We start from the raw sequence: 16,012 nt of genomic DNA, 5'->3' as shown, positions 1-16,012 counted from the left end.
ACAATGGATGTAGCCATGTAGTTTTCGGCGCTGGAATTACTCTGAGATAGCTGATCGACAGGGCTGTGGGTCGAATAGGCCATCAAGGGAAATCCTAGAACAGCCTTTTAAAGTGGCATTCTGGTTAAATAAAGTTATCCCCTGTCCACAGAATAGGGGATAACTATTAGCTCGGTGGGGATCCTACCGCTGTGGGCCCTCACTGGTCACATAAAAGAATGAACGGAGTGACAGGTCGGGCATGCACGTGGCCGCTCCATTCATTTCTATGTGAGTTCCAGAGATGGCAGAGCACTGTATCTTTGGAATTTCTATAGAAATGAATGGAGTGTCTGCGTGCATACATGATCTGCCATTCCATTTATTTCAGGGGGCTCCATAGGATACCCAGCCCCCAGCGGTAGGACCCCCAAAGATCTAAGGCTACTTTCACACTAGCGTTTTGGCTTTCCATTTGTGAGATCCATTCAGGGCTCTCACCAGAGGTCCAAAACAGATCAGTTTCGCCCTAATGCATTCTGAATGGAAAAGGATCCGCTCAGAATAAATCAGTTTGCCTCCGTTCAGTCACCATTCCGCTCCGGAGGCGGACACCAAAACGCTGCCTACAGTATTTTGCTGTCCGCCTGACACAACAGAAAACAGATCCGTCCTCCATTGACTTTAAATGGTGTTCAAGACTGATCCGTCATAGCTATAGAAGACATAATACAACCGGATCCGTTCATGACGGATGCATGCGGTTGTATTATTGTAACAAAAGCGTTTTTGCAGATCCATGACGGATCCGCCAAAAAACGCTAGTGTGAAAGTAGCCTTATAGTTATCCGCTATCCTGTGGATAGGAGATAACTGTAGATAACCGGAATACCCCTTTAAGGCCTAAACAATTATCTGTTTCTACCTCTGGGTTTTTGTCTTCCTTGGGATAAACGCTGCAGGTGAATAGATTGAATTGGATGGTCAGATGTCTTACAAACATTTTCTAAACTACCATACTTTACCCGAGTTGGCAGATTCTTTTTAACCCTTTCGCTGCTGGGGTGTTTGGACACTTTGCCCCTCTGGCAGCCAGTTTTGATATGTACAAATAAAACCTAAATTGCAAAATACACAAATCATACTAACCTCCCCCCCCCCCCAAATACCCATATATCTTATGAAAACAGACACCCGGCACATCATCAAAATGCCTCTCAGCACTTTATACACACAGGCGCCATTGTCTAATTTTTTTTGTCAAAGCACAATTTTTTAAGTTGTTTTCAGTGGCTTACGGTGTGACCCAAACAGAGAGTTCAGCATGTGCAGAGTTCATACATACCACCGAGGCCTAAACTGCACAGATCTTCATTAAAAAAAAATCACCAGAACGGAAAGACCAAAAATCAGCTTTAAGCTGGAAATTTTAAAAACCATCAACCTATAAAACACTGGAATTACACTCCTTGAAATGTAAGTGCACCAACAAAACCTTTCTATTTCCTGAAAGCAGACAAGCTGGTCTGTTGAGAACCATGTCCACCTTCATATAAACTTTACTGAAGCTTGTGTGGGAGAGGTGTGAATGTTTGGTGCAACTTATTTGATTCTGTGATACGGAGGATGGTAAACATCTGGGTCATGGTGTCAATAAACTCACTAATTAGTTACATTGGGGTAAGTAGGTGAGCGAATGCTCATACGGTCACTCCTTTTCTGGGAAAAAAATAAAAATATGTGAGAATTAGAGAGCAAGTATGTTCTCGGATTGACGGTGGGGATTGATAACATGCAAAGAAGTCCATGTTAACTTCCCTCTGGGATCATGAACAGTTATACAGGGAGAAATGAGAAGGATTCATTTCTCTACTCACGTCCCCCGCTGGCCTCCATTACTCCCCCTGGCTGGTTGAGGATCACAGCCGGCTAAATGGAGAAACTGTTGCTTCATCCTGGTATATCTCAGGCTGACAATTTAATTTTTAAAACAAAACCAGGACTGGGATGCTAGCTGCCATATAACCAGAGATACAGACCATAAGAATTAGGTCAGGAGTTTGTGCTTCAGGAATACGCAGCGATCACTCCCTAACAGTTGCTAAAGGCTGTATCTCGGACTGTATAGCAGCTGGCACCAGCAGCTTTATATAAAAAATAAAATAAATAAAAAAAGCCCTGGCTCATTTCTCTAGCTGCTGTATGTGGACAAACACTTGGCCCCATACCTGCAATGATTAGGACCTCACTTTTTACGGAGTTTAAAGAGACTGTCTGACATAAGTAAACATGTCTAGCAACAAATGGCAAAAGAAAAAAAAATGTATAAAAAAGAAAATAAATGATCTCACTTTTCAAAGGCCATTTCCAGTATCACAGCTCTTGGCAGTCCTTGAAGAACTGGAAGAAATGAGGACCCATTCTTGGTCACGAGACTGCTGCAGCTACGTGTGCATAACAGGTCATTGCGGAGGCAGTGACGTGCGTTCTTGCACGCATGATACCAGTGAATGGCTGTAGCAGTTCTTCCAATTTGCCATTTCTATGACAGAACTGACACATCTCAGGTTAGAGCTGCCATGGCAATCTGATATCCCGATGGCCCACTGTCAAGGAAACAGACGACTTTGTAGAGGGAAGCTACGGCCACCCAGACATTACACCTGTGGTGGCGCCAGGAGAAGGTGGACTCCTTTCTACGATATCTATGAGAACAACTTTACTATTGGTCTCTTAAATATGGTTTCCTATGGTGTACATAGACAGCTATGTATATCTTATAGATAAAAAAAGCACAGACAATTTCAATATGTATTTCTTATGTGAACCGCTATTTTTCTTGGAACAGCGCCACACCTGTCCTTGGTTTGTTTCTGGTACTGCAGTTAATCCCTACTCATGTGAACTGGTCGAAGTTGTGCTACCACACCATGTCCATATGGTGCTGTTCTTTCTAGAAGAAGAAAAAAAAAAAAAAAAAAAAAAAAAAAAAAAAAAAAAGCAAATCCATCTTTCTAGTCTATGACCAACCCACTAGGAAAGTGTGCAAAAGTGCCTAAAAATTATACCATAGGTATTCTACATTAATACTGAATATAGATCATATGGCTCTTTTCTAGGATTATACCGGTGATTCAAAAAATAGGACTAGAACATATTGTGACCTAAACACTGGAATATAGTGTCAAACTTAGGGCTCTTTCACACTTGCATTGTTCTTTTCCGAGTTCCGTCGTCGGGGCTCTATGCCGGAAGAATCCTCATCAGGATTATCCCCATGCATTCTGAATGGAGAGAAATCCGTTCAGGATGCATCAGGATGTCTTCAGTTCGGGAACGGAACGTTTTTTGGCCGGAGAAAATACCGCAGCATGCTGCGCTTTTTGCTCCGGTCAAAAATCCTGAACACTTGCCGCAAGGCCGGATCTGGAATTAATGCCCATTGAAAGGCATTAATCCGGATCCGGCCTTTAGCTAAACGTCGTTTCGGCGCATTACCGGATCCGACGTTTAGCTTTTTCTGAATGGTTACCATGGCTCCAAGGACACTAAAGTCCTGTTTGCCATGGTAAAGTGTAGTGGGGAGCGGGGGAGCAGTATACCTACCGTCCGTGCGACTCCCCGGGCGCTCCAGAGTGACATCAGGGCGCCCCACGCGCATGGATGACGTGATCACATGGACACGTCATCCATGCGCATGGGGCGTTCTGACGTCATTCTGGAGCGCCCTGGGAGCCGCACGGACGGCAAGTATGCTGCTCCCCCGCTCCCCACTACTACTATGGCAACCAGGACTTTAATAGCGTCCTGGCTGCCATAGTAACACTGAACGCATTTTGAAGACGGATCCGTCTTCAAATGCTTTCAGTTCACTTGCGTTTTTCCGGATCCGGCGGGCACCTCCAGCAAATGGAGTACACGACGGATCCGGACATCGCAAGTGTGAAAGAGCCCTAAATAAATACAGCAAAAATTGCACAATTGTCAAGACTTCTCATATGAATGTACAACATTTAGGTTTAATAGAGAATTTTAGTACATATCTGCAAGTTACTTTTAAATGTTTAAAGGGTTAAGAAAAGGCCAGGCATTATAGATTTCATTTAGGCTTCTCTTTTGAGATACACACAGGTATAATAATGTTATATACACAAATATAATATTACACAGTATATCTGTATATAAAACAACAGCTCCCCCTAGAGCATGAGATTTGTAAGTACACAGGATTCAATGATAGGCAGTTGTTGCCATGCACCCAGCCTTTCACAAAGAATGCTTGCTTACATTTTTCTAACCTCTGTCAGTGTAATGTTATATTATACAAATTCTGGTTGCAATCATAGATTGTAAGCTCTTGTGAGCAGAGTTCCTCACTCCTATCGTCTGAATTGTTGAATCTGTAATGTCCACTTTGTTTGTACATGTTCCCTCTGAATTGTAAAGCGCTGTGGGACATGTCAGCGCTATATAAATAAAGATTATTATTAGATAATTAGTGAACTGCGACTGCTGGAGATTGCTAAGGCGACTTTCACACGAGTTGTGTTTTTTCAGGTATTTAGATCCAGCAGAGGATCTCAATACCAGAAAAAGCTGTTCCATTTAGTCCTCGTGCATTCTGAATGGAAAGAGAACCGCTCAGGATGCATCAGGACGTCTTTCGTTCCGGCAGCATTCCGTTTTGTGCAGCTGCGGTTTTGTGGCCGGTCATAAAAATGAAAAAAAAAAAACGAATCCGGCACTGAAAACAATGTAAGTCAATGGTGAAGCCTAAAAAAAAAAAAAAAAAAAAAAAAAAGATCCGTCACCCATTGACTTTCAATGTATTTAGCGTCTATCCGTTTTTTCCATTCTGATTTCACACAACCGCATCCTAACGGAACAGATGCATCCTGATGTGCAAAATTTAAAAACGGATCCGTTTAATTGAAGTATTGAGATCCTCGGCCGGATCTCAATACCGGAATTAACAACGCAAGTGTGAAAGTAGCCTAAGTGCTGGACTTGCTATTTCGGCAGTCTCATAGAAACGAATAGAGTGGCAGAGCGAACGTTCAAACCCCACTTCATTTATGTGGGGAATGGAGAACCCCTGTTCTTGGGATCGGTGGTCTGACCCCCTCCGATCTAACAGTTACCTCCTATTCAATGGATAGGGGATAACTTATTATTATTAATTATTGGAATATCCTTTAAAATCATTACATACAGTAATTACTAAATGGTAAAAAAAATAAAAAAAGACCCATGACTTCTTATATGCTACCTTTAAATAGCTTTTGGCATGTCAAGTTAGGTTGTATCAGACAGGATCCTACAGTGGAGACTGATTTCTAGAAATAAGCCTTGCACCCCTCTACCTTCACAACTGAAGAGGCGACAAAGCCTCTACATTCTGTTTAGTGGGGGTCCCGATTCCTCACTTGTTAGAAAGTGTTTAAGGTGCGTGTACAAGTACATCACGGCTTTACTACCTAAAACATACTTTCAGTATTTGCTAAAGAATTACAGATAATCTACATACGTGCACCATTTTTACAAAAATTTCCAATAAAATAGTCTGCAGCCAAGAGATGAGACAGGCTGTATTTTTTTGCCCATATCATGTAGAAGGTCGGCTGATGCGTCATATCCCAGGGGTCAGCAACCGGCAGCATGCCAGCTGTTCTGAAACTAGAACTCCCAGCATGCACATGGGCTTGGCTGTTCCTGGAACTACCCTAGAAGAGAACAGATCACGCAGGGAATTGTAGTTTGACAAAAGCCAGAGGGTAATGACCCCTGCGCGATCCTGACCAAACCTACTAAAAACAGACCTTGTCCAAGGCCCGAGTCACACGTTGTGGACATAGTGCAGCTGTGACACAGCGCAGGCGTCCTACTGACAAGTCGTGTGCTCACACACACTGAGACTCTACTGTGCAGATGACAGGACAGAGGTTTTGTGAGTGTATTTAGACTTTAATGAATTTCTATCACACACGACCAAGTCAATAATTGTGCACTCACCATTCCAGCTTAATTCCAGCACGTTGGGAACCAAAGGAATATTCGTGTTCTCCTTCAGCAGGGGACTGACATAGGAAGCTAAATAGGGAACCGACTCCCACACCTACAAAGAAAACCGCAAAAATGGGAATAATTGTTATGAAGGGTCTGATGACTGGTTCAACATGAAGAAAAAAGGAGACTTTTGTATTACTTACCAGTAAAGTCTCTTTCTCGCTCTTCCTTGGGGGACACAGCATGGTTTCCTGTGTCCCCCAAGGAATATGGGCGAGAAAAGGAGACTTTTGTATTACTTACCAGTAAAGTCTCTTTCTCGCTCTTCCTTGGGGGACACAGCATGGTTTCCTGTGTCCCCCAAGGAATATGGGCGAGAAAAGGAGACTTTTGTATTACTTACCAGTAAAGTCTCTTTCTCGCTCTTCCTTGGGGGACACAGCATGGTTTCCTGTGTCCCCCAAGGAATATGGGCGAGAAAAGGAGACTTTTGTATTACTTACCAGTAAAGTCTCTTTCTCGCTCTTCCTTGGGGGACACAGGAAACCATGCTGTGTCCCCCAAGGAATATGGGCGAGAAATTACTTCTGTGGTAGTGGTAACTTGTCTCTGCCCACTGCTAAAGGCCATGGACGGCTCTGCACCGATTTTATTTTTTACTGTTCATTCGCTTGCAAAACGCAAAATGAAGCAACGTTCTAAATAGTCTACATTAAAAATCTCCTTCTGTGTGTGCAAGTCCTTCTCCTAGCTTGTGGTGCGGGTTCAACAAATGCTTGTAATTCTGGAGTAACCAGCAAATGTATGAAAAAACGGACAACGAGACATGACACCCCCTGAACAATAGGGTGTATAGTGTCAGCACTGAACAGATAGTGCCGTCCTGTGTCCAGGCATCGCCCCTATATCTCCAAAGGGACCGCAGAACACAGAGCTATAAGAAAATATACCCCAGAACCGTTATTTCATGTGGAATACAATTATTCACTGAAGCAGACATGTCAGGAGACAGGTCCTCTTTGCCTCCATTAGGCCTCATTCACACGTCAGTGTTTTGGTCAGTGATTTTGAGCTAAAACCAGGTGCGGCTCTAAACACAGAACAGGAGCAGATCTTTCCCTTATGTCTGTGGAGGCTCCAGTCCTGGTTTTGGCTCACAATCACTGACGTGTGAATGAGGCCTAACACTATGGCAGAAATAGATATTTTTCTTTGACACTGGTAAACCAGTAGCAACACAAAACGTGGGGGTCACAACCCTGTATCCCCCGGAACACTGTTACACGTCATAATACAGCAGCATGTAATGGTCACATCACCTTGGCAGCGTTGGTAAGACGCCAGGCATTTAACAGGCCAAATCCATGCTGATGGCTGTGACTAAATCCTGCTCCGTTGGTTTCCCAGGCAGCTTGATGGTCTTCATACTGCAGATAAAGAAACATTGGAAAGAAGATTAAAAAAAACAAGTACGAAGACTTGCAAAATGAACTTTATTTGTTACAGAATTTTACATAGACTATACAATCTTGTTTTACTCATTTAAGGATCATTCCCATGGTATTATTTCACCCTCTGCCTTTTTAAAAAGACAGCCGAGTGTAACTGTTATAGGGCCACATCACGCAGCACTGAACCGGAGGGCCCCGAGGTTATAAGAAAGCATTTAAAAAGGGTTGTCTCATTTCAGACATTGGTGACATTTCAGAGCGATTTGCCACCAATGTCAGATAGGAGTGGTTCCCAGAGGTGGGACCCGCACCTATCTCCAGAACAGGACTCCTGAAGTGAATGGAGAGCGGCCGCGCATGCACAGCGTGATCTCCATTCATTTGTATGGGAGTACCAAAAAGTGATGAGCGCCATTGAGGTGAATGGAGCGGTGTCTGTGCTTGCGGAGTGCGCTCTCCATTCATTTGTATGAGACTTTGGAAAATAGCCCAGTGCACTTACAGGAAATGAATAGCGAGCAAGCCACATATGCATGGTGTGCGATCCTTCGCATCGAGGGCCCCCTTCTCTAGACAGGAGGGTGTTCTTGAGATGGGACCCACACCTATCCGACAAAGGGTGGCATATCCTAGTGACATGCCACGAATGTTTGCAGTGGCAAAACCCTTTTAACCTCTTCCTGACATCCAGCATACATGTACAGCAGAAGTCGGAGGGGTGTGCATTAATTAGCTAGGCACACTGCATACACGAAGGGCTCCCAGGCGTTTCATAAAGCTGACCCGTGTCTGCAGTGGCTGGTATTGGAGAATATGGCGACAGTCATTTCTTGTCTTTTTTACTATTTAAAACTTGTAAAATATAAAAACTGGCATGGCAGTTATCACACTGACCCACAAACATGTCACTTGCACTGTACAGGAAAAGTCCTAATAATAAAATCCAAAGAATAGCTGTGGAATTGTATTTTTTACTCATTTGTCCCCATAAAAAAAAAAAAATATAATAATAATATTATTCTAAAGATGAAGCTCAGATCACAGGCCGCTAATATTACTAACACCCTAGTAGTAAAGATGTGGCTATGACAGCACAGTCTGGAAGGGGCCAAACACGTGAAAATACTTCCCATGGAAATACCATGCAGCTGTATTGTATCACATACATTTTCTCAGAGCTTCCCACTAACGACTGGGGACATTTGGAAGCAGAAGCAATACGTTTACCCGTCAATAGAGCGGATTTACAATCATCACAACGAGAGATGAGCGAATTTCATATTTCGAAATTCGTTCACGCTTCATTTGGTGGTAAAAGCAGAATTGCATTATGGATTCCGCTACCACGGACTATAACGCAATTCTATGACGAAATGCATAACAGAACGCCTTTAGAGTCCTCTCCTGCATAACGGAAAGGGGACGGATCCGTTATGCAGGACATTGACTTCTATTATGACGGAATGAATATGTCCTGCATAACGGATCCGTCCCGTTTCCGTTATGCAGGAGAGGACTCTAAAGGCATGCCGTCATAGAACTGCGTTATGGTCTGTGGTAACGGAATCCATAACGCAATTCTGCTTTTACCACCAAACGAAGCGTGAACGAATTTCATAACATGAAATTCGCTCATCTCTAATCACAACCAATTGCTTTTAGTACCAAAGAAGTAAAGGCCCCATTACACGGAATGGCCGAGCAGGCAATTATAGAGAACAAACCGTTTGTTCCTGATAATTGCCTGCTCGTTAGGGGAGTTGGGACCTGCATTTACATGCCGCAATCACCTCGCCGTACACAGCTCTACAGCCATCGCTCTGCCTTGTACACACTCATTGTTTCTCGGCAGAAGATTGCGTTTGCACAGAACGATCTATGGTCCAGAAACAATGACTTAGGTGTCCACATCAGAAAGGTTTTCACCTGATGAATGAATGTTTGCTCAATCACAGAGTGATCAATTCCACCTTTACACTCAGCAATTATTGGGACTGAAATGTTCCTCTGAACGCTTGTTCCCATTAACGCCCTTGACTGTAGGTCTTACAGAGCACACAATAAGAGTACATTCACACACAGCAGAAATACTGCAGATTTTCTGTTTAGATTTGCAGGCTGGAAAATTCACAGCAGAACACCGCTGCAGCAAAGTGGTTTATTCACACGCTGTGGAAACGGACAAGCAAGTTGATTTTATATCTGCAGCCGGTTAATTTTTTTTTGTGGATTTCACATTTTGCAAAACATAAGTCAAATCTGTGACAAAATCTGCATGTAAGATCTGCGTCAAAATCCATGACTGATTTTCCATTCCGTGTGGATTTACTCTTATAAGTAATAATTATATGGATCACATAGATAACACACTGACCACAGGGCAGACAACTACTACAGTCACTGGCAACGATATAAAAAAAATTGTGTGCAAGTGTAATATAATTATATATATATATTTTTTTTTTTTTATTACACACACACACACACACACATACAGAGCAAAAGTATTCACCCCCCTTGACTTCTTTCGTGTTTTGTTACATTACAGCCTTAAATTCAATGTTTTGTTAATCTGAATTGTATGTGATGGATCAGAACACAATAGTCTAAGTCGGTGAAGTGAAATAGGAAACATATATAAATAAAAACTATTGTTTAGAAATAGAAAACAGAAAATTGTCATGTGCGTATCTATTCACCGCTTTTGTTAGGAAGCCCATAAAAAGCTCTGGTGCAACCAATTACCTTCAGAAGTCACATAATTAGTGAAATGATGTCCACCTGTGTGCAATCTAAGTGTCACATGATCTGTCATTACATATACACACCTTTTTTGAAAGGCCCCAGTGGCTGCAACACCTAAGCAAGAGGCATCACTAACAAAACACTACCATGAAGACCAAGGAACTCTCCAAACAAGTAACGGACAATGTTGTTGAAAAGTACAAGTCAGGGTTAGGTTATAAAAAAAAAAAAAAAATCCAAATCTTTGATGATCCCCAGGAGCACCATCAAATCTATCATAACCAAATGGAAAGAACATGGCACAACAGCAAACTTGCCAAGAGACGGCCGCCCACCAAAACTCACGGACTGGGCAAGGAAGGGCATTAATCAGAGAGGCAGCACAGAGACCTAAGGTAACCCTGGAGGAGCTGCAGAGTTCCACAGCAGAGACTGGAGTATCTGTACATAGGACGACAATAAGCCGTACGCTCCATAGAGTTGGGCTTTATGGCAGAGTGGCCAGAAGAAAGCCATTACTTTCAGCTAAAGACAAAAAGGCAAGTTGTGAGTTTGCTAAAAGGCATGTGGGAGACTCCGAAAATGTATGAAGGAGGGTGCTCTGGTCTGATGAGACTAAAATTGAACTTTGTAGCCATCAAAGAAAACGCTATGTCTGGCGCAAACCAAACACATCACATCACCCAAAGAACACCAACCCCACAGTGGAAAATGGTGGTGGCAGTATCATGCTGGGGGGACTGGGAAACTGGTCAGAGTTGAGGGAAAGATGGATGGTGCTAAATACAGGGATATTCTTTAGCAGAACCTGTACCACTCTGTGCGTGATTTGAGGCTAGGACGGAGGTTCACCTTCCAGCAGGACAATGACCCCAAACACACGGCTAAAGCAACACTTGAGTGGTTTAAGAGAAAACATGTAAATGTGTTAATTCCAGGTTGTGAGGCACCAAAATACGAAAAAAGTCAAGGGGGTGAATACTTTTCCAGACACTGCATATATACACACACACACACCAGACTTTTGGTTGAGTGCATTTCTTGCTAGGTATGTTAGTATGTACACACAAAGGTACTGTACTTTTGTAGCTGTGAACACAATGATGTGCTGAACGTCCCTCCACATCAGACACGGCCGGACCTGCAGCATCAGAGCAATCATCCCAGCGGCTATAGGAGCGGCAGCAGACGTTCCAGTATGGCCTTCTGTGCATCCAGTTCCCTTTTGCAGATCCCAATCTGATGTCACCTAAGGAAAAGGGTAGAAAACTTGCGTGTTAAATATTTGTAAAGCTATTCTGCATCACGTTCGGAATGGTTTTATGTATCACATCTTCAATGGTCGATGCAACCGTCAGGCTCCCAAACTTTGTAAGACTAAGTTCATACACCATGGATTTGATGAGGAAATCCAGGCATGGATTCTGCACCTAAATCCTCATCAAATCCAATACATTCCTCCTTCAATGCATTTAATAGGGGTTTTGCTCAGACAATCACTATGTTTATAACCCATTTACCCCTTTTCTAAGGATTTTTGATCCACCACAATTAGGCCTACAGCAGTATAATAAAGCAGTCATTAAATCCCCGGAAAAAAAAAATGGCAGACTGAGTTGGGGAGGTCAGACCCTTTACCTTGGGGTGAGATTTACTGCAACATTAAGAAGGTCTCATTAGCCACTCAACACCGTCTGATTCAATTTAAAATTGTACATCAACTCTATTACACCCCCAGATTTCTGTCCAGAATATACCCTGGAGAGAGGAATGAATTCTGCTGCTGGAAGGGTGGTTTCTCGGATGCAGGCTTTATTCATCTTCTCTGGGAATGTCCTGTTATACAACAATTCTGGTGCTCCGTTTTGTCAGAATTACAGACGAAAATTAAAACCAAAGTTACCCTCTCGAATTATAGACAGTTTCTGATTCCACATACAGATTTCTATAAATACCTATGTATTAGGCTTTTTTTTTATTGCTAATGCTCCTTTGAATCTTGTGTGTAATCGGGAAGTCTTTAAACTTTGGTCACTCCCTCCCCCACAAGGTACACGACTGCGGCCTGTGTATATGATGCTTGGAGATAGGGGAACCTTTGTTAAAACGACTCCACTGCTCACTTGGGAAAAGGAACTGGGGTTGGTTTTCTCTGATGAGCAGTGGTCTTCGGCTTTTTCCTTTATTTCTAAGAACACCCGATGCGCTTTACATTATGAGTCCCTGATGAAAACCATATTGAGGTGGTATTATACCCCTGACCGTCTAAGTCATCTCTTCCCTGGCTCCTCATCCTTGTGCTGGAGGGGATGCGGACAGAGAGGCACGTTGTACCATGTCCTGTGGTCCTGTCCTAGGCTGCAGGATATATGGAGCACTGTATTCTCTGTTGCCTCGGACCTGTCGGGTCTTTGTCTCCTGCCCTCCCCTTCACTGGCCCTTCTGTGGATTGATTTGACTAAGATACCCTGTGATTCAAGGGTGTTACTTGGTCATCTCTTCCTCTCAACTAAACTGGTTATAGCAAAAAATTGGAAATCCCGGAATGTCCCCAGTTTGATGGAGGTTATTCGGAAATTAAACTCTACTTATATACATGAGATGGTGGTGGCGGGATCCGGAGACATGGGTAGATGGGAGGAGCTTACCATCTTTCCCCATGGCAGGCTCGGTGCGGGTCTGGTCCTCTGGAAGCGATTCATCGACGATATTGTTTTTATCTGGCAAGGGGACACCATATCCCTTGACAGTTTTTTAACTAATTTAAATAAAAATGACTTTTATTTACAATTTACCTCATCCTACGACAAAATACAGATAAACTTCCTTGATCTGAATATATTTGTTGAAAAGGGCAAATTACACACGAAAACATACCACAAACCAACAGACACCAATGGATTCATTCCCCTGGACAGTTGCCACTTACCTATATGGCTTAATAACATTCCCTATAGCCAATACATACGAGCACGTAGAAATTGCTCCAACAATGCCAATTACCACGAAGAAGCGAACATGCTAAATATTAAATTCACAGAAAAAGGCTACAAACTAGAAAAATTAATCCCTATCACCAAAACTGTGGAGGACCTGGACCGCCATACCCTATTAGAAGACAAAAACCCTAGGGTTAAAGAAAAGGAAAAAAAACGACCCTGAAAACCACGTTGATATCAAAATCCCCATCATCACAACATACAGCGTAGGGGTCAAAAACTTTAAAAGAATCATATATAAATATTGGGATATTTTAAAATATGATAAAATTATTGGCAACAAGATCCCCAATAACCCCACCTTTATCTTCAAAAAAGCTCCAAACTTGGCCATTTTGGTAGCCCCTTCCATCAAGAATGACACAGTAAACCCGAAAACATGTGGAAAAAAGGGTTTTTACCCCTGCAGATTGTGTATTAATTGCAAAATCCTGAGGCACCAGGTAAAACCAATATTTCAAATAGACACCCCACAAGAAAAATATACGATAAAAGATTACATCACCTGCCACACCAAGGGAGTCATCTATTTCATCAAGTGCCCATGTGGTAAAATATATGTGGGGCGAACCAAAAGAGAACTAAGAGTTAGAATAAGAGAACACATCAATAACATTAATAAGAAATCAGAGAATCACCCATTATCACGTCATTACACAGAATATCACCAGGGAAAATTTTTAGGATCTTGCTTTGGGGGGATGGAAAGAGTGAAGCAGGATAGGAGGGGAGGCGACTACATTAAAATTATGTCCAGGACCGAGAGCAAGTGGATTTTTAGATGCAACAGCCTAGCCCCTAATGGACTAAACCAGGAAATAGAACTGTTTGCTTTCCATTAATAAATAACCACCAACAAACATATATATATATAAAAAATAAAATAAAAAATAAAAAATAAATAACATACTGTTGGTGCTCTACAAATTTTGCATAAAAACCAAAAGAAATTGCAGCCGTTGTTCTTCACCACCATTTTAGCAATGAATATTGCATTAATAATTATACAAACAAATGTATAATAGATTATTGACACAATCCATGAAGAAACCAATCGCACCCAGAATATCCATCACTAAACCGGCACCTCTTTCACTCTAAAACCAGTGTTTACCCGTTGCCATGGGAAACCAGACGAGCTATTTAACCCTCCAAAGTACAACAGGCAGACTAACCCTGACGAAGGAGCCCGCTTTGGCTCCGAAACGCGTAGGTTACAGTCTTTTGCCCCACGGAGGCCACCATACTCGCACCAGGTGACGTCACCGCCAGAGGTTTCCCGGGTAACGGATCAAGCTCCCTCGCGACGCGCGTGCTTCCGGCCGGGGCCGCGCTGCTGCTGACAGGAGAGCAAGAAGAACGCCGGGACTTGAAAGGATATCAACATCCCCACGGAAAACAACAAGAAGAATACAGAACGAACATAACAGAACACCGACATAAGGAACTCCTTGGAGAAAGAACAACCAAGGTAACCAGGATAGTAGTTATGCCAGTATTCACCTCCCACTTGCCGTTTTTTCCCAAGTGCTAACACCTTTATATTACACACTGTCCGCTCACTCTCAGCCGTTGATTAGACATCCTGACTCACCACAACAGTTATTAACATCACAATACCACTTAATTGTGCAGCAAAATCACCTAATTACTCAGATTGGCACCAAGCATAGTGCCAACCTCATAGGACTAGTTGAATTTGATTGTGCACCAGCGCTTATGTCCTATATCCCCTACGGGTGATATACCTACTCTATATACACTTTTACAAGGGAGAACAATAGCTCCCCAAAGACATCAAGCAGCAGGATCTGCCCACCCAGGTAGATTGACACAAATCTATTCAATAGGAGCGCAGGGGGGTCTCTATTTTTCTCCGGGATCCGGAGACTCATCAGTGAGGTTTGAGAGGGAATGAAGCAAGTGGAGGTTTTCTCCTCTCGCAGTATCATACCCTAGTTAGATGCTTGTAAGATATACTGATGACCTGTTGTACAAGATATTAGAATAGATTTTTATTCATCTATTTTCAAACGATTGCACTGTATTTTGTTTAAATTTATTTGTTTGTTGTATACCTATTGCTATAGCGGCTTCGGCTAAGTTGGTGCTGCCAAGGTGGCTATGAAAAGCATCAATTGTGTAGCCGGTTTCTTTTGCCTTATTTATAACCATGTATGTTTTTAAAATCCATAAAAAACTATTGAACATTAAAACCAAAGTTAACCCTTCACTCGAAGCAGTTCTTTTTTGATTCACCCATGCATCTGGGGAATCTAAATGTACCAATACATCCTCTCTGTAAAAAAGGGTTTATGTTAGGTAAAGTATTGATTGTGAGAAAATGGGGCTCGGCAAGTTGCCCTGCCTTGTTGGAATGGAAGAATCTTATGGAGTAGAATACGGGAGTATGAGGCCATTTGTTATAAGGGTGGGAGATGGAGGCGGCTCTGGGAGATGACTTGGGGTGGCTGGTAGGGGAGGTCATCTTCTCTCCCGTCCACCTCCCCTATTTGATGGTGGGGTCTTGTCCCGTCTCCGGTGCCCTACTTGGTGACAGCCTGGGTTAGGGGGGAGGGTATTAAAGTTTAGTATGGATTCCTTACTTGATATAACATGTGGCCAAAAAAAATAATATATATAATAAATCCCCTGCGTTATAATAGTTTGACGATTCCACCTACCCAGTCTACACAGCAAAGCTGTTAAAGGTGTTGTCTCATCATAGACAATGGGGGCATATCGCCATCACCGCTGGGAGCCGCACCTATATAGAGAACAGAGCCCCGAAAGTGAAGGAGGGCGCACTGCGCAGCCGCCCTCCATTCATTT

General features: G+C 42.8%; 1 protein-coding gene across 1 annotated transcript in view; it reads right to left on the bottom strand.

Moving 5' to 3' along the window:
- PCSK7 (proprotein convertase subtilisin/kexin type 7) overlaps nt 1-16,012 on the bottom strand; it is a 57,025-nt gene that overhangs the window by 13,747 nt on the left and 27,266 nt on the right. Inside the window, exons 9-11 of the mRNA XM_040425869.1 lie at nt 11,263-11,430; nt 7,305-7,412; nt 5,992-6,094 (exon numbers count right to left, since the gene is read on the bottom strand). Coding sequence (XP_040281803.1) covers nt 5,992-6,094; nt 7,305-7,412; nt 11,263-11,430 — 379 coding nt within the window. The remainder of the gene's footprint in view (nt 1-5,991; nt 6,095-7,304; nt 7,413-11,262; nt 11,431-16,012) is intronic.

This window comes from Bufo bufo, chromosome 1 (genome assembly GCF_905171765.1).
Source record: "Bufo bufo chromosome 1, aBufBuf1.1, whole genome shotgun sequence".
Taxonomy (NCBI): domain Eukaryota; kingdom Metazoa; phylum Chordata; class Amphibia; order Anura; family Bufonidae; genus Bufo; species Bufo bufo.
Note: the sequence above shows the minus strand (reverse complement) of the source record. Positions and strands in the feature narration are given on the sequence as shown.